The 26,196-nt window shown below is 52.0% G+C and overlaps 9 protein-coding genes across 9 annotated transcripts; 4 read left to right on the top strand and 5 right to left on the bottom strand.

The window, feature by feature from the left end:
- Positions 1–190: 190 nt before the first annotated feature.
- Positions 191–2,856, top strand: KVR01_008412 (uncharacterized protein; the record flags this gene model as incomplete). The annotated part of the gene is made up of 4 exons (XM_044790346.1): positions 191–322; positions 376–1,545; positions 1,850–2,780; positions 2,836–2,856. Exons 2-4 carry the CDS (start codon positions 416–418, stop codon positions 2,854–2,856), a joined length of 2,082 nt encoding a protein of 693 aa, XP_044642179.1. The 5' UTR covers positions 191–322; positions 376–415.
- Positions 2,857–3,851: 995 nt separating this feature from the next.
- On the bottom strand, positions 3,852–5,695 carry KVR01_008432 (cell proliferation protein CDC123). Its single transcript, XM_044790176.1, has 2 exons — positions 5,334–5,695; positions 3,852–5,265 (listed from the first exon to the last, which is right to left on the bottom strand). The coding sequence occupies exons 1-2, from the start codon at positions 5,465–5,467 to the stop codon at positions 4,053–4,055; spliced, it is 1,347 nt and encodes a 448-aa protein (XP_044642199.1). The 5' UTR covers positions 5,468–5,695; the 3' UTR covers positions 3,852–4,052.
- A 182-nt stretch (positions 5,696–5,877) lies between these two features.
- Positions 5,878–6,695, top strand: KVR01_008548 (U2-type spliceosomal complex subunit CWC21; the record flags this gene model as incomplete). The annotated part of the gene is made up of 1 exon (XM_044789225.1): positions 5,878–6,695. The coding sequence occupies exon 1, from the start codon at positions 6,132–6,134 to the stop codon at positions 6,693–6,695; it is 564 nt and encodes a 187-aa protein (XP_044642315.1). The 5' UTR covers positions 5,878–6,131.
- Positions 6,696–6,738: 43 nt separating this feature from the next.
- Positions 6,739–9,461, bottom strand: KVR01_008451 (uncharacterized protein). The gene is made up of 2 exons (XM_044788520.1): positions 8,213–9,461; positions 6,739–8,145 (listed from the first exon to the last, which is right to left on the bottom strand). The coding sequence occupies exons 1-2, from the start codon at positions 9,092–9,094 to the stop codon at positions 7,096–7,098; spliced, it is 1,932 nt and encodes a 643-aa protein (XP_044642218.1). The 5' UTR covers positions 9,095–9,461; the 3' UTR covers positions 6,739–7,095.
- A 332-nt stretch (positions 9,462–9,793) lies between these two features.
- On the bottom strand, positions 9,794–11,283 carry KVR01_008540 (uncharacterized protein; the record flags this gene model as incomplete). Its single annotated transcript, XM_044785881.1, has 3 exons — positions 9,794–10,292; positions 10,365–10,491; positions 10,557–11,283. The coding sequence occupies 3 exons, from the start codon at positions 11,281–11,283 to the stop codon at positions 9,794–9,796; spliced, it is 1,353 nt and encodes a 450-aa protein (XP_044642307.1).
- Positions 11,284–15,252: 3,969 nt separating this feature from the next.
- KVR01_008391 (uncharacterized protein) lies at positions 15,253–17,938 on the top strand (the record flags this gene model as incomplete). The annotated part of the gene is made up of 2 exons (XM_044791854.1): positions 15,253–15,256; positions 15,838–17,938. 2 exons carry the CDS (start codon positions 15,253–15,255, stop codon positions 17,871–17,873), a joined length of 2,040 nt encoding a protein of 679 aa, XP_044642158.1. The 3' UTR covers positions 17,874–17,938.
- A 53-nt stretch (positions 17,939–17,991) lies between these two features.
- Positions 17,992–20,033, bottom strand: KVR01_008694 (uncharacterized protein). The gene is made up of 3 exons (XM_044792003.1): positions 19,752–20,033; positions 19,147–19,627; positions 17,992–19,093 (listed from the first exon to the last, which is right to left on the bottom strand). Exons 1-3 carry the CDS (start codon positions 19,906–19,908, stop codon positions 18,157–18,159), a joined length of 1,575 nt encoding a protein of 524 aa, XP_044642461.1. The 5' UTR covers positions 19,909–20,033; the 3' UTR covers positions 17,992–18,156.
- Positions 20,034–23,492: 3,459 nt separating this feature from the next.
- KVR01_008853 (uncharacterized protein) lies at positions 23,493–24,410 on the top strand (the record flags this gene model as incomplete). The annotated part of the gene is made up of 3 exons (XM_044794615.1): positions 23,493–23,666; positions 23,937–24,059; positions 24,123–24,410. The coding sequence occupies 3 exons, from the start codon at positions 23,493–23,495 to the stop codon at positions 24,408–24,410; spliced, it is 585 nt and encodes a 194-aa protein (XP_044642620.1).
- A 140-nt stretch (positions 24,411–24,550) lies between these two features.
- KVR01_008680 (uncharacterized protein) lies at positions 24,551–26,007 on the bottom strand (the record flags this gene model as incomplete). The annotated part of the gene is made up of 2 exons (XM_044785194.1): positions 24,764–26,007; positions 24,551–24,710 (listed from the first exon to the last, which is right to left on the bottom strand). Exons 1-2 carry the CDS (start codon positions 25,615–25,617, stop codon positions 24,551–24,553), a joined length of 1,014 nt encoding a protein of 337 aa, XP_044642447.1. The 5' UTR covers positions 25,618–26,007.
- Between the last annotated feature and the right edge of the window lie 189 nt (positions 26,008–26,196).

Consider the following 26,196-nt stretch of genomic DNA (forward strand, 5'->3'; position numbering starts at 1 on the left):
TACCTAGGTACTTAAGTAGGTAAACATCCGGCCAAAACTCCATTTTCAGGTCGTCTTTGACTGTATATCGCGCTGCCCGGTCAAGGTCGTGTCACCACACCTTCTGGACACCCCACCTCATGCACGTGAGTTTCGCCGTCCAACGTACCACAAGCCCCCGCAGTTTAAAACACGGACCTATTTCTACCATGTCGACTTGAGGGATCAAGAATAAATGATTCTGTCAACATCCTTTGAAGTGGTGAGGAAAGAAGCATTGCGACGTAGAAACAGTGCTACAAGCGCCTGATCGGCAAGGATAAACTTGAGAAAGCCAAAACTGGTACGGGACCTTCTCTGTTTCAGACTATTCCTCCAGCCTACTAACGGTAGCAGCAAAGTACTGTGCGATCCGAAGTGTTTGCATTGTCTCGCCATGTCTTCAGGTTCCACCAGTGGGTCTGAAGCCAAGGCCCACAAGGCCCACGAAGCATCCCATTCCCAGAGCACGCCAGCTCTCGCCCACATTTCATCCGCACATGAGGGACCAGTCTTCTCAGAGACGAGCCTCGAACCGATGAAACCCCTGCGCCGTGCCAAAAGCGAACACGATATACTCCATACGAGGCAATCTCTCGGTCGACTGCGACGTCAGCCCATCGACCCCTCTTTGGAACAGGTCTCAACCAAGTCCGAAGAAGAGCCTCTGCCCAGAGGGGTGCCACCCAGATACTATGTAGATGAGGTTTTCAGGAAGGTTTTGCCGAGAACTGAGGGTGCCGTCAAATTACCAGAGTTCGATGCCGCCGGAGCGTATGCTAGATCCGATAATGTCGTCTTGAAGATGTGGCGTGACGAGACGAACCGGTTGATGGAAATTGCAAACAACCCAAAGAAGAGGATTGAGTTTAAAAGCAATGGCTTTCTTCAGGGAGATACGGCAAAGGGTTACTCGAGTGCGTCTAATCTGTCTCAGAGGGTCTTGACTGCCATCGCGATCTGCCTTCTCGATAACGAATGCATCATCGCGGAGCACTATGGTCAACTTTCAACTCGAAAAAAGCTTTTCGATCTCATAGAACACTTACAAAAGAGTCAACGTACCACAGAGGCGACTGCAAGCATGGAAGATCGTGAAGCTCGGCAGCAGGAGTTCCACAGTCTAGCAGCTACTTACAGCTTGGTCAACTACATCACCGCGGTCCTGACTAAACTAATCTTTATAACATCTCCCATTCTCTACTGGTTCTCTGATTTCATGAGTATACTGATCAGACGCACTACCAAGATCAAGTTGTTGTTGCTTGATCTGCAAGCGAATTCTGCGATCTCCGCCAGGGCAGCAAAGGCTGCGCTCTCCAGATTTCCCGAATCATGCGATACTCAGCATCATGGTGGTGAATTGAACGATGAGGAATGCGACGATTACATTCGAATGATTGAGACCAATGAGAAGGAAGGGATCGCATCGTACGAGGAGACCCGAGTCACGACACACTGCCTTGAGCAGACCAAGTGTCGGTTACGGTTAAATTCAGCGTTGAGGGACATGGTCATGTCCGTGCGGTTCACCAGTCGTCTGGGTCTACCAGCAGCGGATTTTGAAATCTGTGCGATGACTTGTGGCTCACTTTCTGAGAGCTTTATGGTTCGTAGAACATCCGGCCCTCCAGCGCACGATGACAAATATATATGCCTTCTAAGACCTAAATCGTACGACGCAGGCCCTCATTTACCAAGATAGAGATCTTGAGTACTCGGCTACTTCGGACTCGTATAATTTGAAAAGAGCAAAGTCGGCATTCCGGATTCTCTGGGAGATAGTTACGCGCCTTCACAAGAGCCACGACCAGGTGGAACGTACCGGTAGCATAGGAACAAAGCTGTGCTGGTGGTACGATAATGAACTCACATCTCCCTATGACACTCAATACCTTCGGCTCAACTCCATGGATCAAGTCATCACCGTGTTGATTCCTCTCGCAACCATGAGCCCGGCGTTCCTGGCTGCTCTTCCTTCCTCCCGGCACGCCATGTTCCCAATTGGGGTTAAACGACCGAGCGGACAATCGCTCTTCGAAGAGGAGGGCTTTGGCTCATTTTTCCGTCTATGTACCCGTGAGTTCGATGACAACTTGAATGATATGCGAGGCGCTCTCCGTTTTTGGCAGGCTCGTTGGGCCGGAGTTTTCGATCAAGGCTACTGTCTCCCGCTGTTCGTGCCGTGGAAAATCCGGTTGACGTTGGCAAAGAGCCTTGAGAAGTTTAAAAAGAGGACAAGGAGATTGGATGTTGAGAACAGACATATGCGTCAATGGGTTATTGATGAAAAGTCTGTCATGGTTCCATGCCCAGGATACGTCTGGAGTGTAATAGCTGTGGCCAGCTTGCTCGCGGGTGCTGGGCTGGGAATTGGGTTTAGTGTTGGCCAGCGCATCCGTGGTGTCGATCCCTCTAATCTGGCGACCTATCTCTGGGTGGTGGCCGCCTTCATCGTTCTGATTGCCAAAAACATGAAGGTGAACGAATGGACCTGGAACGATTTCCTCAGGAGACGCGTCCGTTGCCGCTCAGTGTCCGAGCTGCAATCAATCACCGGTATCGACGGACAGATCATTATCGCCAAGTTGTTACACGACGAACGAAGGGGCAGTGTGTTAAACATCTGCGGCCCTTACAACTCGGCGTTCCTCAGGAGGGCAAACGAAGGGTTCTCCATCGACGAACCCATCGACTCGTCGACGCTCTTCAACAGCGGTTTGCTGATGCTCAGGGTCGCTACTGCTAGGGGACATGCCTTGGTATGCCTTGACTTTCGAAGAGGCACTGACTTGAGTGTCATAGGACACACTCCAGACCCCCAAAAGGAGTATCTAATCTGTGAGCAAATCGATAACTTTGAGTTTAGGGACCGGTTTCGGATGAGTCCATTGAGTTTCAGGCCACCGGTTCGAGAAGTTAAACTTGCATTCTCGAGGTCTAGGGGGCTGAAGTGGAACAGGGTGCTTGGGATCTATAACTTCGAGGGAGCCAAGTTGATTTGAAATTTGCTAACTTTTGGCTGCCTTTGGCGGCTGCTTGTGTTTCTTCATAAGGTCATAAGCACCTATTGATCTTTTAGCGGTCAGGATAACCTTGGCGGGAGAAGAAATCCCAAGGAAGCTGTGATTTCGTCCTCAACCTGTAAACATTCTGAAGGCGTCTGCGGCCCCTACATACGGTGGTTCACTCTCAAAGATCCAAGGTTTGAAAAAACATGCCGATATTAGTCAAGAAAAACCAAACTGAATGAGTACGTGGCCTCAACCCTTGTCACATAGACAGCATTTAAGTCGAGAAATAGTGTACCTAGGTCAACTGGTACATAGAATGAGGCAGAGTTGAATTTTCAATGTTATGAGTTCTCTGAAACTACTAGTTATCTTCTGCCTCGAAGGAAGGCGAGTTTCAACTGGGCCAGCATCATCATAGCTGTCAGAGGACTATTTGCATTCTTTGAGTTCCTCTATTGAAATGGAACAACAGTAAATGCCCTAGAAGGACAAGGCAACCCTGGCAAGGTGTCTTTCAAGATTAAGACGGCAAGTTTCGCCATGAAATCTGACAGTGACCAATTTGTTGCTGAAAATTAGTACTCTAGCCATGTCAGCTGAGCAACAACGGCATTCATTGCTACGTTCTATACTGAAATAGAAAAAAAAACTGGCTAGTTTCGGGGGAAGGAAAACCTCCATTTTCACTTGTATTTCTGTGCGTTCTTGTCCTTTGTGAAGAAGAACAACCAAGACAGTTGCAAGTGTGCATACTGAATATAGTTACACTGTATGATGGCGCCATGTATGTGTTCGGATGTATGCGGAATAGAAACGAAACCAGTGAACATATTTATCGATTTCTTCAGGAGCTAGATCTCCAAGAACTTTGATCGTAACACAGCGAATATCGCATGCCTCTGAGACCTGACGCCGTACACTGGGAGCAAGTAGATAGACATGCTCATCTGCTGAGCAATCTGGTGACATTCTCATATCTGTTCTAACGCAACAACGCACACCTTTCTAAACCGGCACCGGTTACCGCCTCCGGTTCAGCATCTCATTCCACTGCTGCGCAAACTCCCTCAGCCCGCCGGCGCCGGACGTGCTCGCGTCGACGACCTCCTTGGGCAGCTTGTGAGCCGAGTACTGCGGCGAGCTGAAGTTGTACGCGGCGGGGTCGTCCTTCTCGACGATCCGCAGCTCAGGCAGGTAGTCCTCCTCCTCCTCCTCCTCCTCCTCGGTCTCCTCCTCGGTGGTCTCCGCCTCATCCCCAGCAGCAGCACCATTGCCGCCCCCAATGCGGAGCCGCACCACCTCCTCCTCGACGCCCGTGCTGCCGCTGCCAGCCACGCCGAGCATGGGGTTCGGCACGTGCAGCGCCAGGAGCTCGTCCCACCCGAACAGGAGGGTGTCGGTCCTGGGCGCCCAGGGGTTGATGTCGATAAGCCGCGCCTTGCCGAGCTTCTTTCCTGGGTCGTCATCGTCATCATCGTCGCTGTCGTCGAGGCTGTGCACCTCGGGGATGTAGATGTCAAAGATAAAGTTGCCGTCCGGGAAGGTGAAGCGCAGCCGCGAGTCGAACAGGTCCTTTGCGCGCGCCGCGACGGCGGGGCGCATCCGCAGCAGGAAGTTGTAGTGGTTCAGGTCGCGCTGAGAGATGGCCACCAGGCTGCGCTGCTTGACGAAGCAGCGGAACTCGAGGGCCTGGTGCGGCGTGAAGAAGGAGCGCAGGACCAGGACGGGCTGGAAGCCCAGGCCCGGGGCGGGGGCCGAGCTGCCATTTGCCGAGGGGCTCACGGTGCCGTCGAAGGCGTGGTCGAGGTCGTGGGTGATGAAGTTTGAGCTCTTGAGCAGGAGGTAGATGTCGTTGGGCGAGGTGCACTTGACCGTGTTCTGGTGGGGCGAGATCCAGGCGGCGTCCCTGGGCGAGGACCAGTTCAGCTTCGGCGCGACCTCGCCGCCCAGCTCCTTGATGGTGTCCTTGATCTTCTGGTGCAGCTCCGGGAACCGCTCGTTCGGGGGCAGGCGTGAAGGCGCTGAGTCGTCGTCTGAGTCGTCGTCTGAGTCCTGCTCGGGCTCGTCCACGCGAGGAGGGGCGAAGGCGGTTGATGTGGGCTCCCAGTCATCGTCTTCATCTGCTGCTGCGGAGGGATCATCGCTCGAGAGTATTATGCCGTCCTCGCGTATATACTGGATGAACTCTGGAGGCAGCTTGATAATGCGGGAGCGGATGCATGATGTGCGGTATCTGAGGTTGCATTAGCCGTGAACATGAGTGTGAGACGAAGCCCATGACGGCCAGGGAGATGATCCTACTTGGGGAACCAGTAGTCATAAGAACAGTGCAAGATATGATCCCTCGTGACGGGTGGGAAAGCGATGTTTGAGTCGGCAGCCGCAGTGTTGGCCACTGCAGCAGCGGACTGCTCGGGACTGTCGAATGCAGGCATTTCGCAGTCTGACCAAGCAAGACGATCTAAGATTGTTTACGACGGGCAGAACGAGGCCTGCATGCAACAAACACCCCCGTTGGGACAACACGCCTGCGATAAAAGGAAGAAGAAATGGGTCTGATCTTGGTACAAGTGAATCCAAACTGAGATTTAGATAGACCAACAGACCGACGGTGTAGGCATTCAAGAGATGAGATGTTGACTCACAGTCGAATTCTCTGTGACTCTTTTAGTCGCCTTCAACAAAAGTCGCCGAAGGGTCCAACGGCCAAGCACCCTGCAAAGCGAAAACGTCAGAGACAAGCCCCGCCAATTGCCGCCTAAATCCTAGCCCACCTTCAGCATCAAGGGCCCTGGTTGCTCATTAACTCGCCACACCGCTTTCCCAAAACACCCTATCGATAACCCCCGATCTTTGGGACCTCGGGGAATTGACTGACTGACTGACTGACTGACTGACTGGACCCAAAAGCAAAGCAGAGCAACTCTAAACCAACATCACCACCTCCACAGTCAGCCACCACCGCATCCATCCCCTCCTTTCCTCTCCTCGACTCCACACGAGATCCATCCTATCGGAAGAGAACACGCGCAAGAAAAGACACGAGACAAGAGAAACAAAGAGGAACCACCAACCCCCAAGCAAAAACCCACCCAAAAAATGTCCGACAACGTAGGCCTCTCCACCCCACGAGGCAGCGGGACCTCAGGCTACGTCCAGCGAAACCTAGCCCACATCCGCCCGCGCGACAGCGGCGCGCCCTACCCACCCCGCGGCGGCGGCGGCCCTGACCCCTTCGACTCGCCCAAGCACAAGCCCCGGCAGCCGGACAGGGGCATCCTGGAGCACGACCGCAAGCGCGCGGTGGAGGTCAAGGTGCTGGAGCTGCGCGACGAGCTCGAGGACGCCGGGGACCTGGGCGACGACGAGATCGACGAGCGGTGCGACGCGCTGCGGAGGAAGCTGCTGGCCGCCGGCGCCGGCGGTGGCCCGGACAGGTCCAGGAACGGCGGCGGCGCCGGCGGCGGGCCCCTGAAGATGCACCAGGTGCACGAGATGGCGGACCAGAAGATCCGGGAGAGCGAGCGGCTCCGGCGGGCGCTCAAGATCGGGCGGGACTACGAGGAGGGGTCGCATTGGAAGCGGCAGGAGGAGCGGGCGGCCAAGGCGGCTGAGAGGGCTGAGGGGGACGGGGAGGAGAGGGGGAGGGACCCGCGGGACTGAAGTTGTGAGGTTGGGGAGGGGGGGATGTTTGGATAACGGGGCGCTTGTGTGGGTGTCTTGTCTTGGTCGGTCTGTTCACGCGCGGATGGGACACATTATTGCACGGCGCGGCAAGAGGCGTTTTGGGCGTTGGTGTTGCAAAATATCATTCCCTTTCGTAATACTGGTATCCCAAAAATACATCTGATTCACTTGATTGCTTCATCCAATCAACAAATATAAATGCTGCCGCCGCCAGACCTATCTGCTCACAAGTCAAACTATGATGCTCCTTACGCCATCTCCGCCCACCCTTAACCCCGGTCTGTGAACACTCCAATCATCCAGGATCCTTTCCCACAAGGCCGCCCATCCAAGCTCCTCTGCCTGTTCCACAACACACCATGACCTGACTACATGTCTAGTGCAGCGGCAGGCCCTTGAGCCTGGTCTGCAGGATATCCAGCTCCAGCAGCAGCGCCTGCCCGCCCTGGTCGCCGTTGCCGTCCCCGTCCTTCTTGATGCCCTCTTCCAGCTTCTTGGCGGCCGCCAGCAGCGGCTCCACGTACCGCTGCTCGACGGCCGCGCCCATGGCCCCGGGCACGACTTCCCTGCACACGTCCGACGAGAACAGGAAATAGGCGAAATTGGCCGCCTGGATCAGGAACGTCGAGTTCTCGCCCCAGTAGTCGAGCAGCGTCTCCGTGCTGGCCTTCTCCAGCGCCGACACCAGGTTCGGGAAGATGGCGTACTGCAGCTGCTCTATACACTGTGTCGTCGCGAACACGTTGCCCTGGTAGCTGGCGCTGGCGCTGGCGCCGGCGCTGGAACCGGTGCCGCGCTCCTTGCCCTTTGCAGAGGCCTTTTGGGCGCTGATGAGCTCCTCGCGCAGCCATGTCAGGGCGCAGGCCTTGAGCGAGGCGAAGGGCGCATTCTCCAGCAGGTCCTCCAGGATCTTGAGACGGTCTGCGTCGTCGGGGTCGTCGTGCAGGACCAGGCCCGCCAGGGTGACAGCGGCGTTGCGCACGTGTATTGACGGGTGGAACACGGCGCAGAGGGTCAGGGCGTGATGGTAGGCCATGAAGTTGGGTTCATCCTTGGCGTCCTTTGCCGTGTCCGGGGCGATGAGCTTGTTTTCCTCCAGCCAGAGGCCGAGGACCAGGATCGCCTCGATCGTCGCGGGATGCTCGAGGATCTGCGACTGGGGCGTCTCGCCCAGGAAATTCTCGAGCAGTGTCAGGTGGTCGGGGAACAAGCGCATCTCAGGCGTTGGCGCGTCGGCATCGAAGACGGTTGACGAGAACACCCAGTAGGCCATCAGACATATCATGCCGCCGGTTGAGAGGTCAATGTCTGTTGCATTGGATGCCTCTTCTATGTTTGTCAGAGGTGTCCGGTTGACTGGTTCGTTGCAGATGTCGTGGACGATGGACCTGGGGCATTTGGCCAGGCCAAGATCTCGTGTGAGTGCCTGTGATGAGGTGTGAGTGAGACGCGGCGAGAAAGGGGCTGTGAGGGGTGGTTGAGACGGCACGCACCACCAACTTCCCAACCATGGCATCCCTATTTGACAGCTCCTGGTCCTCCCTGAATGCCTGCGTTGCTGTTTTCCTACCGGGGACTATCTTGTCTGGGCTGTAGAACTCCAGCAGCCTCCTCGACCAGGACATGTCGTTGGCGCCGACATATGACTCAAGCACACAACTCGTGAAGGACAGCAACAGGCGTCTCTGGATCTCATCCTCGTCTAACGAGTCTCCCTCATTGTCAGCCTCAGGGTCGGGAGCATTCTTGGAGGCGTCACCGTCGTGGTCCGGGTTGGCAACGTTGACGCTGGACTTCCTCTGAGGCAGGGGTGGGCGTGCCCTCTGGCCGGACAGCGAGTGGACCAGGTTGAGTACGGATGCTGTCTGCTCCTGGTTTGGCTGGTAGGTCTTGTAGATGGTGAGCAGGCTGGAGGCCAGGAAACGCGAGGGATACTTGGTCTTGATGCGCCTGTGCAGGATGGCGAGCATGCCCAGCAGGGTGATGAACTGGCGGTTTGCCTCTTGGGTCGAGATGGGCTGCTGCTTTCCCTTGGCCTCCTCGCCGTCGTCCAGGGTAAGGTCCTCGGGGTTGACCTTCTCTGCGGGCACTTGAAGCGCATCGAGGACCTCAAGGACCTTGATAATACACTCGCGGGGGTTGCCGAGACGAGCGACGGTCTCGAGGACCTGCTCCGACCCCTGCACGGGGACAAGCTTGTCGACAAGGTCCCATCCTATCTCGGAGGTGAGGGTTGCATCTTGCAGGATCTCGTCGAGGGTGGGCAGGATTTCTGGCGAGAGGAACTGCTCGATGAGGGTAAGATAGGTGAAGTTGTCAGTGGCCGGGGGCTTGGACTCCTTGAGCGCCTGGACGGCCTTTGCGGTGTCTCCCATGGCGAGCAGCAGGGTTAGAGTTGGAGATGTGCAGTCAGATCGACAAGTATACGGCAGATCAGAGCAGGGCCGGGCTGGAGATGAGATGCCAGATGGGTATGTACCGTTGCAGTGGGCGGCGTGAGGAAACTGGGGGTCGGGACTGGGGGAATATCGATCAGACGAGATGGGATGAGATGCTTGTTGCTAGCTGCTAGCTGCTACACAGTCGATGCTAGGTTCTTGGCTCTGCTGGCCTGGGCTGGTCTGGTCTGGAGGATAACCCAAGCGCCCTCAATGGCAGTGCAGATGGCAACCCCGCAGTGAGCTGGACCAAAATGGACCAAACTGGACCTTGTACGGAGGGAGGTTCTTTGGCGGGGCAGGCAGGCTGGCAGGCTGGCAGGCAGCTAGCTCTCCACAGAACCGGTAGAGGAGGTGGATAGGGTGGACCTGGTTGACACCTCTAGTACCTCTATGACGCCATACCCAGCTCAGAAAGGGCCCGTCTGGCCGGGAGGGTGGCCAAGGTGGTTTCCACTTGAAACATCAAAGCTGACACACCACAACACCAGCTGTGCTGCCTCATCCAAGATGACATTCACTGTCATACGCTGCTAGACGCCATTACAAACGCCCACTCCAAAGTAACAAGACAGACCAAGACCAATCACAATCAAGACAGCAGACAGACGCCTTTTCAGCCAGCCCACCCACAGGCTACAGCTCGTCCTCGCCATACTCAGCCTCGCCGCCGCCAAGCGGCCGCATGGCCCCCCAGCTCATCCTCTTGCTGGTCCTCAGCATCCAGCTCCAGTGCGCCCACGGGTTCTCGGCCAGCCTGGTCATCTCAATGACGTCCCTGTCCCTCGGCCCCGTGCTGGCGAGCCCCGTCTCGATCGCCAGCCTGGCGTACCGCACCGCCTTCCACGGCTCGCCCACCCCGTTCCACTCGATCGCCGCGAACGTGTACGCCTCGTAGATGCTGCCGCTGAGCCGCTCCTGCTCGTACAGGCTCACCATCAGGTCCGCCATCGCCGGTGTCGCCGACGACCCCGGCGTGTAGTCCTCCAGCTGCTTGCGGATCCGCTTGATCTGCCGGATGCGCTCGTCCGACGCCGCCACCAGCTCCTTGCGCTGCGTGCACGCCGAGCACCCGCACTTGAACCCCCACACGTACGAGAGCTTGTCCTGTCGCTTGGCCTGCGTGCGGATCGGGCTGTTCGGGAGGGGAGGTGTCTCGTTAGCGTTCGTGGCCAGACGATGATTGATATTGTGGGACAAGACTTACTCCATGTAGGTGAGACTGATCTCCTCCCCTATCTGGATGGGCCGCGTGGCGTGGATGTGCTGCGCCAGTGTCTCCGGGTCGAACCAATAGTCTGCGTTCGGCCGGCAGTCGTGGTTGAACCGCGAGACTGTTTCCTCTGGTTAGACACGGCAGGGAAGAAAATGTGAAGGACTGGGAGGGGGCTCGACCGACTTTCTGGAAACACCACGTAGAGCCCATTCGCGTTGTCATCCTCCACCTCGACGTCAAACGCGTTCGTCCGCAGGATCTTGTCCACCTTCTCGATGTACCCGCTCGCGCCGTCGTGCGTCGACAGGTTCAGGAACCGCCCGCGGAGCTCCGACGGCAGGTAGTCGATCGCCTCGGCCTGCAGGCGGTGCATGTCGGGCACGGGCAGGTCCTCGAACATGGCGTAGTCGATGATGATGGCCGGCGTGAAGGTCATGATGTGGTCGCCGCGCTGGAACGGCTGCGTCGCCACCACGCCCATGTCCTTGCCCGGGACATGCACCATCTTGAACTTGGCCACCTCGGGGTCCTCGTCGCGGTTCTCGTGCGCCAGGACCTCCGGGTCGGTGAACCCGGGCAGGTTCGCGATGTAGTCGGCGCGGTCGGGGCTCGTGAGCACCGCTATGCCCCTGCCGTTGGCAAAGGTCGAGCTCACGAAGATGCAGTACTCTGCCGTGCCGTTGGCCGTGCATGAGGACGCCCTCGTCCATGCCCGGTTGGACGGGCTGTGGCTGTCCCCGGAAAGGTATTTGGTAATGAGCGTGTCGTTGGCGCACACCGGGGTCGAAAGCAATGGGAAAGAACGCGATAATGGGGAGTGACAAAGGCCAGCTCTGTTGATGGTCGACACCTCATGAGCGAGCGCCACAGGCGCTACGCATAGCGCAAGCCAGCCGAGCAGCAGAGTCATGATGCTATCGAGTATTCGCGGCTCACGGTGCAGAGGCGATATGTACAAGAACGGAAATACAGGTGAGGCAGCAGTTCATTCGGAGCTCACAAAGAAAAAAGAGTTTGTAAAGTTGTAGTTCGCCAGACAAAGAGCAGACATGGCCTTGTGGGATCTCACGGTCAGACACAGTGGCCACAGGAACCAAGACCGAGCAGGAAGGGGCCCCATTGTGTCAAACAAGCAGAACCTTCCTCACTTCTCCCGCCGTGAAGCTACCCTGCGTTGCGACCCCAATGACCGAGTGAGACGAATGACACGCCGCCGCTTGGATGTTTCATCAACGAGTGCGGAGGAGCGATAAGGTGCTTGAAACAGCCGGATAAGGGGCCCTGGGCATGCAGCCAGCGATCTCAAACACACATCAGCAGCAGCATTCCCCCGGAGCAGGCCAACGTAGCAGGCCAGGTGGGGGGCGAAAATAGGCATTGGGGGATCGGGCCCGGTTAATAGACTTAGACTACGACTGCAGCCAGCCTCAATTAGGGGCCCAGCCCCTTGGGGCAGTGGTGCCGGCCTTGACCACCCGACCCCTGGTACTTCGGATCTGTCTTTGACTGGCAGCCCTTGGCGAGGAGCGGCGCTAGTATCAAGCTCGTTACAGAACCACAACCTTGGGCGGAACCCCAGACAGGACAAGAGGAGGTAACACGCAAGAGGTCGGGCACTTCTTGACATGTCTTGGCGCTGGGGAAAAGGGGAGCCGAGCTCGAGTCGACGGCCAGTCAGCTCGAGGGCTGCGGTTATTAACACACACTTTTTGTTCTACATAATTGCAGAAATATGAAATGCCCACTTCTTCACACATTTCATCTGTTTAACTGGATACGCTTGTCTTCATCCAAGACGCTCGAAGCTAACAGCCTTGGGGCAACGTCCTCGGAAGCCCGGCCTTCATGAGTGTGACTACCCCTTGCTTGGCCAAAGCTGGTGAGGTGTTGCCCATCCCCGGAACTTTTGGTGTCAAGGTATCATTGAGCCTTTGACACAGAGCCGTCGTCCCGTCTGCACCTGGGACTGCAGAGCTACTTAGAAACAGACAAGTGACATACCTGGAGACCCACATCCACGCAAAAGCTACCAGGCCAAGGCGCTGCCCATTTACCAGGATGGTGGAAGAGCTGGCACGGCAAACGCGCACCTTTGGTCTCAACCGTCCTGGCCAGAGGCAAAATATGGGGTTTTGTCATAGCCCTGGAGTACGAAGAAGTAGTTTCGAATGAAACTCTTGTGGAAAGTAATGTTAGGCATAGCAAGAGACCGATCATTCTACCAAGTATTTGCTGGAGATAATGTATCAGCGGCGAGAAGAGTCGCTTATACTACTCCCCTCTTATCTTGCAAGAAGATAAGATTGTCGAGTCTTCTCACCAGTACCGACCTTTTTTTTGTTACATACCAGCTCAAGTTCTTCGTCTGACATTCAAGCCCATTGTGTAGACTTCTTCAAGGTGTCTATCCAAGGGGCGAGAGATGTAGGGCAGTATTGGCCATTCTAATTCCACCAGGTACAAAATGAAACTATCAGTAGCGGTGAAGTCGTCTAACTATCGAGGCCTTCTGCTTTATCACCTTACAAGGCTGATTATTGTAAGATTTCGCCCTTTGATGGTGGGCATACAGGGCTCTTCTCGGACATCGCCACAAGTCCTGCAGCGTAAAATGTGACTGTTCAGTGTTGAAGGCGCAGCTCATGTTGTACCTTGCTCCTGCTCAGAGCAATGGGTCGGCAATCAGCTGGAATGACACCCTTCTTTCAACAAGACGGGTTCTGATGTCCGATGAGGTCAGCTTACATACGTACAGAGCCTTCAACATGAGTCCACTTGTTTCTTTGAAGCCCGACTCATACCAATACGAAGGTGATGGTACTCTTTAGCCAAGAAGGGAATGAAAATGGAGCCCTAAAACTTGCGGCTGCCACACAGTGGAGAGAGTTGAGGAACACAAATACCTGGGTACAAGAAATATACACCCAAAAGAAAGGCAGACACATGTACAACTAAGCAAAGATACATATTGAACTGGGCCCAGTCTCAAAGGCAAGGAAGGTCATTGTCAGCAACTCGGCGGCAAAGTCCGGCATACGCTTCTTGAAGATATTGAGCCGCAGCAGCACTTTGCATGGCATCAATGACTCCATCATGCCTGCTTATGTCGGTCAACCGGTCTAGGCACATCTCAGAACACTGAACTTTAGAAGATTCTATTCGCCGCTGATGAAGAAATGTAACCCTGAATGAGGCTCTTAACATACCGTACTGGTAAATAGGGGGGGTCCGCAAGCGTTACGGCCCTCTACAAGCGTTGCGCCCACCGCAAGAGTTGCGCCTACCGCAAGAGTTAACCCTTTCCGCAAGAGTTAGAGAATTAAGGTGTAAAAGTCACGTAAGGAGATTTTAGTAATCTGAAAGTTGCTCTGCTTGCCTAGGCGTGGAGGATAGCCGAGAAGGATTCTTCTTCTAGGGCGATTTTAATATTTATTTTCTATTTCTAAGTTATCTTCCTCCTTCTTGTTATCTTCCTCTTCCTCTCCTTATTTAGCTTAATCTTCATAACTGCCTCTTCATAACTACCTCTTCCTAACTACCTACCTCTTCCTTAGATAGGTACGTACCTACTTCTCTCCTAAAAAATCCTCACATAACTTCTACACCTAAATTCTCTAACTCTTACGGAAGGGCAACTCTTGCGGGAGGCGCAACTCTTACACTAATAATAAGTCTTGAAAACGAGGCAAGTCTTGCGGGCCTCCGCAACCCTTGCGGCCTGCCTGCAGACACCGGTACGGTACTGAGTGAGTCATTGCGGTTGTACCGTCAGCCTCTCGTCTGACATGCCACATTGTTACCCCAAGTTTTCTCTAGCATATGTTTCCCCACCAGTATCCGGAGCCAGTATTAGTTGTTATTCGGTCTAAGCCGCAGTCGACATCCTAATTATTGGCCGCGCTCGGCCCAGAACGATATTCGCCCTTTTCTCATGGTTGCAGCATCCCTGTCCGATTAAACTCGTGCGCCACTGCGCGGGAAGGACCCTTGGCTGCAGCTCAAGGCTTACGAACTTTTTTCCCCTCTGTTTTCCCATTGCAACTAGGGATTGTCCACGGGCCATATCCACTCTGAATTCTTGCACACCCAATCTTGAATCTGGCCTGTCCCGACTCACATCAACTCTGCAAGACACAGGTGCACTGCCTCCTCTGTATGTGATTGGACCCAGCGTATCTACGTATCTAGGCACCTAGGTACCTATGACTAGGTCCGGTATGAGTCAGTCTCACTGTCTGTGACAAGCGAAGTGATGCCCCCCCCTGGCTAAATTCGCACGTACGCACGTGCCACATAAATCCATTTACTCCTTTTCTAAAGTAGTTTTCTTTTAATAACTCTTTTATTTTATAACTTAAAATTATATAAAAATTATATTTATAATTCTTATTTAAAGTTTAATAAGAATATAATTTTTAAATATTTATTTATTTAATATTTAAATTTAATTAATTTATATATATAAATTTTTAATAACTATAATTAAATCTTTATTAAAAATTATAAAATAAGTATTATTCAACTTCTTACTTTAAACTCTATAAAATTATATTTTTAAAATATTTAATTAATTAATTTTTAAAATTTATATAAATATTTAAAAACCTATTAAAATAAATATATAAAAAAATATAGCTTTATAGAGTTTTAAGTAAGGATTATAAATATATTTTCTATATAATTATAAGTTAAGAAATAAAAGAGTTATTAAGAAAAGACTAGTTTTAGAGGGAGTGAATGGATTTATGTGGCACGTGCGTACGTGCGAATTTAGCCAGGGGGGGGCATCACTTCGCTTGTCACAGACAGCAGCTGTCTGCATGTGGTGATGGCATGAGCCCACCCGACCCCTAAACTCCAAAAGAGAAGTGCCGTACATATGCGCCCAGATGCATATACACAGTCCTGAAGTCAAAAATGGCTTTAAATACTTACCCATTCTGTGGCTAGATTTGGGCATGATGTATTGTCGCTCTCACATCTCCAACTCCAAGCATGGCGTCCACACGCGACGGGGCTTCCCAAGCCCTTCACTACGCCTGTGCCCTGAGTGTCTTCTTGGTCTTGTCCATCTCGGCATGTTGCCGAATTGGCAGTAGAGCCAGGGCGGAGAGTTATTCGCTACCACCCATACACCACCAGTCAAAACCATCAAGGATTATACTGGCTGCTATCATCACTACTTATCTTAGCGAGTTCATTGTCGCTGGCTTCGAGGGGAACTCCCTCAGCTGTGAAGCGCCGCACGGCGTGCATCTCCTTCTCTCTTTACTTGCCTGGTTTGATTTTTGGTTCGCGTCGAATTACTCCCCACGTCTTCTGTGGGGAGCGTCTTTGATCACTATTCTTTTTGAAACCCCATTGATTATTCTTACCATTCTCGACGGGTTTGCAACGACCGAGGCGGGCGCAAAGGTCTGTCTTCAAGCAGCCAGATTGTTTTTGATGTTACTTCTAGTTTCAGCGGATATCACACGGAGGCTGTCATCCAGACCGCGGCTTGAAATGGAGGAAAGCCAACCTTTTCTCCGTGCGCAGCCAGAGGCTGGTGGGAACGGATATGGCAGCGTGCCGCACTGTGACGACGCCAACACGGAGGTCGCTAGTCAGGACACCGCCAGCAATTGCAGCGAAGACAGCGATGACGACGATGACGATGACGATGACGATGACGATGATGCAGCTAGTATCAAGCGACGACGAGCTAAACGTCTTCAAGAGACCGGAGGGTGGCTGGGATATCTGCAAGACTTTGCCATCTTTATCCCTTTCATCATACCAAGGAAAGACCGCAAGGTCCAGTTTTGCATAGTCCTGACCCTTGTCTGCCTGGCCGGTCGGAGAGTGCTCAACATCTTGATCCCGGCTCAACTCGGTATCATCACCAACATGATCCTCGAGAGGCAGGCTCCTTGGGGTGCGCTATTGGTGTGGCTGCTTCTCACTTTACTCGACAACGATGCCGGCCTGGGCCTTGTCGAATCGCTCTCCAAAATTCCCATCACGCAGTTCTCATATCGACAACTTACCAATGCAGCCTTCAACCATGTCATGAGCCTCTCGATGGAGTTCCACTCCGAGAGAGACTCCGCGGAGGTCATGAAGGCCATTGAACAGGGAGAAGCACTTTCCAACCTCCTCGACACCGCAATCATCGAAATACTGCCGACGGTCGTGGACCTAGTCGTGGCTTTCGCTCTCCTATATAGCAAGTTCAACATATACGTCGCCCTCACCATGCTCATCGTCTCAGTGGCCCTCATGGCGGCGGAAGTCTACACCTCGAGCGTGAACATTGCAAACCGCCGCGTCTCGAGAAAAGCCCAGCGGGAAGAGGCGCGGGTGCTGCACCAGGCAATCCAGGGGTGGCAGACCGTCAGCTACTTCAACATGTTCAGGTACGAGCGCCGCCGCTTCGGACAGGCCGTGGACTCTCAGCTTGCAGCCAGCCGCAAGTACGCCGTGCGGGACGCCCTTGTCCAGGCCCTGCTCGACACAATGGTACCGCTCACGTTCTTCGTCCTGACCAGCCTGATCTTATTTGAGATCTTCAATGACCGGGCTACCCCCGGAGACTTTGTGTTCTTCATTCAGTACTGGGACGCCCTCATCTGGCCGATGAAGATGCTAACGCATGATTACCGATACCTGATGACGGATCTGGTCGACGCGGAGAGGTTGCTCAACCTGCTGCAGACCAAGTCGACAATCCTCGAGAAGGAGGATGCCGTAGAACTCCACAATATCAAGGGCCACGTCGAATTCGAGAACGTCGGGTTCGCCTACGACCCCCGGAGGCCAACCCTCCGCGACCTGAGCGTCTCAGCACCACCAGGGAAGACCATCGCGCTGGTCGGCGAGACAGGAGCGGGCAAGTCCTCCACCATGAAGCTCCTGCTGCGCTTCTACGACGTGACCTCGGGCCGCATCACCATCGACGGGCACGACATCCGCGACGTGACGCTCAGCTCCCTCCGGGGGTCCCTGGGCGTCGTCCCGCAGGACCCCTTGCTCTTCAACGCGACCGTCATGGAGAACCTGCGGTACGCGCGGCCCGGCGCGACAGACGAGGACATCTTCGAGGCCTGCCGCGCCGCCGCCATCCACGACCGGATCCTGACGTTCGCGGACGGCTACGGGAGCCGCGTCGGCGAGCAGGGCGTCAAGCTGTCGGGCGGTGAGATCCAGCGGCTTGCCATCGCGAGGGTCTTCCTGAAGGACCCGCCGGTGCTCGTCCTCGACGAGGCCACGAGCGCGGTTGATACGGTGACGGAGGCGAGTATTCAGGAGGCGTTGGATAAGTTGCAGAACGGGCGGACGACGTTTGTCATTGCGCATAGGCTTTCTACGGTTGTGCGTGCGGACCAGATCGTTGTTCTGCACAATGGTGAGGTTGCGGAACGCGGAACTCATGAGGAGTTGCTTGCGATGGCGGGAAGATACTCTAATTTGTGGACGAGACAGATTGGTGGAGCCATGAGAGAAAAAGCGTTTCATTAGATGTGTTTTGCTTCTTTTCACACTTCAATACAGACTTGCATTTTGGTTCGGGCGTTGGGTTCAGACTGCGCGATAAATCACCCGAGATTGCAGCTTCGGGGCATTTATGATATAACTTGATTACCATTTGTATTTACCTACTGAAATAGGTACCCTGCACAGAAAGGAGCAAGTTCGAGAATCACGGAGTCCGTGACAAAATATATCCAATTTAAGTCTTCACCGAGGCTGATATAATAACGTACCTAATAATGAGACCTTTGCAAACAGACGTAGCACCGAATCACTTCTGGACCAAGAGCTCAGCATCCCGGCGTCCCGACGACTCAACACGCCACGTCTTGCCAGCTGCCTCGGGCCGCGGCGCAAGCACGATCTCGATATCATCATCAGGCTGCTCTACAGCCTCAGCCTGCGACGACTTTTCCGTCGTGGGATCATCCCACTCCCCACCCGCAGGATGGACGTCGAACCGAAGCAGAAGCATCGCCGCCAGCATCAGGATTTCCGCCGTGGCAAAGTGCCGGCCGGGGCACAGCGTCGTGCCGCCACCAAAACCCCGGAACGCGACGGGGTTCGGCCGCGGCCGGCCCTGCTGCTTGAGGAAGCGGTCGTGGCGGAACTCGTCCACGTCGGGGCCCCACACGTCCGGGTTGCTGTGCTGCGCCCGGGCGGACATCATCACCAGGCCGCCCTTGCGGAGGCGGTACACGCGGTTGCTCTCGCTACCCTGCAGCGCGCAGTCCTCGCTGACGACACGTACTGAGTTGGCCATCCCGTGGAAGCGAAAGACCTCGTGGTAGGTGGAAAGCAGCGTTGGGCATGAATTCAGCACGAGGCTCAGGTCTAGTACTGACTCAGATGCCTTGTCTTTATCGCTTGGCCGGACTGCCTGGTTGACCTCTCGCCTGCATTCTTCTAGTGTGTCTGGGTCGCTGAAGATGCGGTAGATCACCCAGAAGGCGGTAGGGATGGTGTTTGCCACGTTGTTAAAGACAGTACCGACCAGCAGCCGAGGGATGTCGTCTTCCGGTATCTCCTGGCTAATGCAGTGCTCTGTGAACTTCTGGATATATGCGGAGCCTTGCCTGTAACTGCCTTCGACGTAGTATTTCTTGAACGCCTTGACTAGATCACCCCGGGCTTGCACAGCTTCTCCGAAAAAGACGCCTTGCGGCAGAACATCCAGCATGATATACATCAGTGCTGGGTGAAATTTGCTGTAAAAAAGTTAGTTCACGATGAGGAAAATCATTTTACGAATAAGACTCACGACCAGGCGTCGAGGTTACGTCTATTTCTCATCGGATTAGACGGACCATATATCGCCTCCGTGGTCGCCTGCATTATGAGCCTGCTGATCCAGTCGTACATGTTGACAGTCGTGGGCGTAGATAGCTGCTTCATTGCCTTGTCGAAAACTTCGAATGAACTCGTATTCAGGGTGTCCAATGCCGGTCCGCTGCTCATAGTGGGATGCGTGGCCTTGACCATCCCGCCCATGAAGCCCTGCTCAGTCACCAAGTCGCGCTCCATGATGCCTAGGGCCTCTTTGCTTGCGCCCATGGCCGCCTTTGCCGCTTTGACTTGGATCGGTGCAAAGATCAGCTTCCGCCACTGGCGCTGTACCGCAGGGATGAGGTCCAATGAGTTGATCGCATAGATGCGGACCCCGGGGAGTCGGAGGGTATAAATTGGTAGGTCTTGGTTTTGCTCCCGCATGTGGGAGTAGAAGTCTTTGCTCCATTGAATCACTGCTTCGCTGTCAGAATCAACACTGGTATGATTGGTATGACCGGCCCAACAAGCCACGAAATCAAATTGGCCGGAATGACTTAAGAAACCTCAGAAATTTAGTTGTTTCCGTGGGAAACTTACTGCCTAGTATAGGGCTCATGAAGGGAACAGAGGTCAGCAGCACGGGAGGCTCATCTCTGCCCTGTGTGAGATGCAGAAGACTCCATGCAAGTACATAGGCTGCCACCGCTCCGCAGACGAGTGTTGCAATAACCGAATTCAGCTCAATCGGTGCCATCTTGACTCGTTTATACTCTCCGCAAGAGTGCTAGCGCATGAGCTTGGAGATACTCGAGGTTTTTAACTTAGTTTGAATCACATCATGCGGTGTTGGTTGGTTCCTCGTTTCGCAGCAATAATGATCCTTTCCGGTGTGTTGGCTTCTACCGACGGCTTGGGGAGAAGGATATGCATTTAACCGAGGATGTGGGGGGCCATGCGTTTGGTACCCTAGGGTAGGTTCACGAAACTGCCTATATCGCATAATTACAATCCGAGGCCTCGATCCTACGATTTCCCCAACCTCACCCCCTTGGACAGAAAGAAGCGCTCAAGTGCTGACAGCCAAGGTTTCCCTTAAGTGACGTGTTGAGGATAATCGACTTCTTTGTAGATCACCCTGTGCGACCGAGGGTTGCTCTAATGGCCTGGAGCTTTCTGTTACGACAGACGATCCGTAAGCTTCAAGTTGACTGCCCCAAGACCCACAATTCACCACCGCTAGGTACACAGCGGGCCTGTGGATATATCGTAGGGTGTAGTTGGTATGTATTATGGAGATTCGGCTGCCTAATTGGGTGTTTTACCAGGCGTTAGTCAGACACCAAGAACGCTTCAGAAGACTGCCAAGTTCACAGGAATGTGTGTCATATTGACCACGAGCCAGTTACTTAAGGATCACATCCGTAACGAAGGGGCTGCCATCACTATACCGTGCGTTAGTGGGTACTAGAGATGGTTACTATAACTACCCTTTAAATAGAAAATCCTTTTTTTATAAGATTAACTTTAAGTATATTTAAAGAGGAGAGAATATTAACTTTTAAATAGTTAAATAGTATTTTAATATACTTTTAATAATAAAAGATTTAAAAAGGAAAAGTAGTTATAGAGAGAAAAAGTAGTTATAGAGAAAAGAAATAGATTTGTAAAAGGATTTATAGAAGTAAAAAGGGTTATAGAGGTACCTTTCTCTATATAAAAAAAGGAGGAGTACTTCCTTTTTTCCTTCCCCTTCCTTCCTTCTTTCCTTTAACTTTAATATTAAGTTCTCTACCTTCCTCCTTTAAGTTAATTAGAATTCTATATTTAAAAATTTAAAAGTAGAGTAATTAAAAGAAAAGTAAGTTAATAAAGTTAAAAAGCTAAAAAAGATTTAATAGAAAAAGGAAGGAAGGAATTCTTTTTTAGCTAGTTAGTATATTTAAATAAGAGACTAACTATAAGAGAATAAAGAGTAAGTTATTTAAAAAGAAGGAGCCTTTTTAATAAGTTTATTTCTATTTTTATAATTATATTTCCTTTATAATTATCTTTAAGCTTTAAAATAACCTTAAAATTAATAAAGAATTTTATAAATAAGATAATATATATTATTATAATTATTAAATTAAAATAAATATTATAATAATAATCTTAAAGGGAGAGAAGTAGTATAATAATTAAGAGGTAGTAAGAGGAGTATAGGTAGTTATAGTGACTATTTTTAATACCTATTAACGCATGGTATAGTATTTATCGGGAAGGGGCTCGCCCAGCCGAGTCACTTCAGCTGGTTTATGAGGTTGTCTGGGGTGGACAGCCACCAGTGCCTCCGGCCCTGTCCAAAAGCCGGCTGTACAGAGTATAGCCCTGCCTGTGTCGGCCTGGGGTCTTACGTGCCAGGGGTGAAGCCGGAATTGTAGGGAAAGCTGCTCGCGCTCGGCGGCTGCCGAAAAGGAGAATAATCTCTAAGTATAAGTCATTATTAAGTACTACTTAAAAATTTTAAAAGTAGTAAGTTTAATTTTTATTCCTAAATTACTATATAATTATATATTTAACTATTAATATAATTTTATATAGTTTATTTATAACTTATATAAAAGCACTTATATAACTATATACTAAGTACCTAGGTAATAATATATAAGTATAAATTAAGATATGTTTTAAAGATAGTTAACTTCATTCTATTTGCTTCAGACCAGAGTTATATTACGGTAACAAACAAGGATACAATACAGCTCGGCGTCATGTGGCATTCCGACCACGATCAACCCCCTGCTCACCCAGTCCGACCCAATCATGGTTCTCTGTAATGCATCTGTTCGCGTTGCCTCACATGAAGCACATCGATATCGGCTGCAAAATGGAATGGTGAATAGTTCGAATTATATAGCCCGCGCGACGGTTTAAAAGAAGGGATTTCATTCCAATTCCTAGATAGGGTGGTCGATAGCCGTATTTGAAGCTTCCGGTCACCATGTCGCTGACTCGGATACGCAGAACAGTAGGGCAGGGCCATAATTGTAGATCATGAACCAGAAATCCTTTATTTCCAGTCTTATGTCTTTGAATTTAATCAGACGGATGCTGCTATTGCATGCGAAAGGAGATGACGTTTTCTGAAGCGCGGGGCCACTTTAAGTGAACGGCGATGTTTTTCTGGGCCAAGAAATTCACCTCTAGACTGTATTTCCTTTTCTAAACGATGGGTCTTGAGCGTTTACCACTGTATCAAGGCGCCACATACGTTTCATATGTATGGGGATTAGAAACGAAACCACTCACGCCTGGAAGCTTGATAGGCAAAACTTTAGGAGCGAGTGAATAGGTGCGTAACGAACCTGGACTCGAATGCTGCATCTGGCCCGGGAAACATTCAAGTTGTGTGATGCTGATCTACTAGTAATTCCAAGTAGTCTAAATCTTCGTATCTACCTAGGTACCTGACCAATGAGATGTCATTAGTGAATGAGCTCCATCAATCCTAGCTTAATATTGAAGGTCTAAGTGAGCAACCATCGTGCATCGAGAAGTTGTTGCTGCTCGCAAAATCGAATCATGCGTGTAACCCCTCCTCTGAGGTCATCGGTCCTTCGCGTGGCAAATCACGTACCACTCCTCTACCTCCACGATCAACCATCTGGAACGACTAAAAGTTAAAACACTAAGACATACAGCACCGCCTATTCACTATTCAACTCTGAGCTAACTACTGATCTGCCATTTTCTTATCCTAATCATCTTCCTGCTCTGAGAGGCGACGAAGACCGCGGAAAGCTCGAGCAGCATGTTTGGGATGTTCACGATTAATTGCCGTTTACAGCTGGTACTGACTGCATATTATATCCTAACCAAGCGCGCACCTGGCCGGAACCTTTTGATCCAATGCATCTCCCAAATCTCACTCCTAGCCACTTGTTCCAGAGCATGACGAGGTGCCAGCTTCTCTGTCGCGTCATGTCACACAAGATCTGAGCTCATTGGCTTGGGGCCGTGTAACACGGACTTCAAGGCAAGGTACTACCCGGTCGTTAATGAAATACTGTCAGATCCGCTGAATACAGGTGGGGAGAACATGTACCTTACAAAACAACATGTAGGTCTATAGTGATTCGGGCAGCCCCAGTCATCAGCCACCCAGGATGTCCATACTCGTCTTGTTTGCACTCTGAGAGGTTGAGCCAATGCATGTGAAAGCGACATAAGTACATGTATGCCCACCTGCATGAATGTATACAGTGTGGAGTGATGCGTAAGCAGCGTTGATCACATTGCACTCAAGTGCTATCAGGGCCGGCTTACCCTCCCGACCTTCTACGCCAAAGATTTCATGAGATGTCTCCAAGAACAGAAGTCATTCTCTTCATTACTCGTGCAATACACAACTTCTCAATACGCCCCACTGTTCACGACCTCATTAAGCTACGACTATGTTTAATAAGTGCTGGTTTCAAAACCCATCTTACTCACTTCTGGATGGATCGGACCCGCCATCGCGGCTCAAAACCCGTTCAAATTGGTCCAGAATGCGATGGACTCTCCTATCTCTGGCCCTAACAGTCGTGGGCTTCGCACTCGGCTGCTTAGTAACACGGTCGGAAACTACAACGTCAGTAACGACGTCGAGTGGCGTAGCAATATCTGGGATACTCCCAGGTAAGATAGCAGACCATTCTTCAATGGCACAGCCATTTACAGTTCAGGAAATACTCGACCAAGGCTGATGTTCATACAGACCAAACACCTCATGTCTTTTTGTACAATCGGACTTTCGGCGAGGCCTCCCCAATGTCAGATGCCGCTTGGGCCCAACTGCTCCCTCCGCAGGGAGGTTACTTCTCACACCCCGTCATTGCCCCAGAGCGATCCACTTTCTCGGTGTATCACTATTTACATTGCCTCGTGAGACATTTGCATATAAATTCTCCCACCGGGTACGTTGAGCGATAACTAAGGCTTTTCCAGAACGGCATACGAACCGGATTTTGGACGGTTTTCAATATGGCGACTGCTGGCGAGAAGGTTGACCCCCAAGACCTTCCAATGATGATCTCTCCGCCCCATATTCGGCACTGCATCGACCTCCTTCGACAGGCTCTTATTTGTAATCCAGATTTGACCATAGAGGTCAAGGATGAAGAAGCCGGAGGTGTACATGGGTTTGGAGAAACACATCAATGTATCGACTGGACTGAGCTTAAGCAATGGACAACACGCTGGGAGTCATGGAAAGAACCAGATTCATCTTTCTGAAATATGCAGACTATGGTATCAGATCAAACAACTGTTCTGATCCTTCCATACGAGTTGATGGCAAATTACCGAAGCACTATCCTGATTCTGTAGGTACCTAGGTATCTAGGTAGCACTGATAAGTTGGAGGAACCTGATGCCTACTCCCAGCCCACCACTATCAATGCAAGCGGCCCCGGAGGCATTGGTGTCACGGAATGAATGACGAAACGTTGATCTGCCCTCTTAATAAGCTCTTTCCATTGCTCGGTGGTACGCTCTTTGCTGTTGAACAGTGCCATCATAGCAAGGTCCTGACCCCTGGACATCTGTCAGTCACTGGTCCGTACTTGTCAAGATAAGCTTTGTCTCACCGAATACGCCACTCCTGAATCGGTGATAATGTACCGTGAGGAGGCACGCAATGGTCATTGATGAGTATTCGTGCTCCAGGCTCTAATGCCGGAACTAGTTGCTGCAGGATTCTGATGGCGTGCTCGTCTGGCCAGTCGTGCAGTACCTTGCGCAAAAAATAAATTGCTGCCCCCTGCACAGGTTGACGTTCAAAAAAGTCGGCGACCTGCGGTTTGATTATGCCACGCAAAGGCTTCGGAACGGCCCTTATCGCCTGCTCGATCACGGCTGGAACGTCTTGGACAATGATATATTTCAGCTGCGGGAATCGTTTTGAGAGCGCTATTGCAAAGCTCCCATCGCCACCACCGACATCGACGACAACAGCATCAGTGCTCAGTGCTCCCCAATCAAATAACTCGAGGGCGGCTGTTGGCTGCCAGCCCGGTAACCGTTGCATGAAGCTCATGGAGGACGCAAAACGGCGAGACTGCTCTGGATTCTTTGCTAAGGAATCCCAAAATGTGCCTGCCGTTCCAGTGGCGAGATTATAACCAGTCTTATCTGGCTCATGAGGCAGACCCGGCCACTTGGTTAGAGCATCGGGAATACACGCCGCGGCCGGCCGAAGATCCTCACAGACGTATCCCACGAAGTCTGAGATTGGCGGCTGTGCTGCCATCATTGCAGAAAACGCCGTGTGAGAGATTATGCCTGCTTCCGGCTGAGCCAGAAAGTGCTTGGTCACGGCATGTTGGACAAGACGAGTGATGGCCTCCTCATTGGCGTTGCAGCGCCGAGCCAGTTCCGCAGTGGTTATAGTCTCGCCGACAGGGAAACGTCTAGGGATTTCGAAGCGGTGCATGGCGTGCATGCTCGTCAAGTCGAACTGGTTCCTAAGTCAATTTAAGGTGCACTCTTTCAAGAAAAAAAAAACTTCCATAAAGTGTCCCTTACAGAGCGGCCCAACTGCCAAGTCATCCATCCAATGGGGCCCAGCAAAAGGGTAGTCAGTTCTTCAAGAGCTCCAAGTGCAGTATCAACTGATGCATGCAGCGACGGCGGTAACTGTGACTGAATGGAAGCAGCGCCTGGTTCGAAGGAGCAACTGGGCTTCCCAATTTTCTCGAGGTACTGCTCGAGACTGGTCACGGTTTCTAGTATAGACGATGCCAGCTGCACACTCCTCGGCCGCGGAGGATTCGTCGACATTGTCGGTCTATAACTCTGTTATCTTGGAGGTGCGAGAATCCCGATATTTTCCTAGCTGCTGAGTGGAATAACAAGGTATGGTGAAAGGAGATGTTGGATCTACAAGTAAATCAAACGGTTGAGCTGTTAAATTGCTTCTTAGCGTGCTCAAGCCACTCACAAGCCACGAATGGCGATATATGTTGGCTTTGACCGGGGCTGTCTGAATAATACACCCAAACAGTACAGTTTTCTTGTCAAA

This window comes from Diaporthe batatas (assembly GCF_019321695.1).
Source record: "Diaporthe batatas strain CRI 302-4 chromosome Unknown Contig00010, whole genome shotgun sequence".
Taxonomy (NCBI): domain Eukaryota; kingdom Fungi; phylum Ascomycota; class Sordariomycetes; order Diaporthales; family Diaporthaceae; genus Diaporthe; species Diaporthe batatas.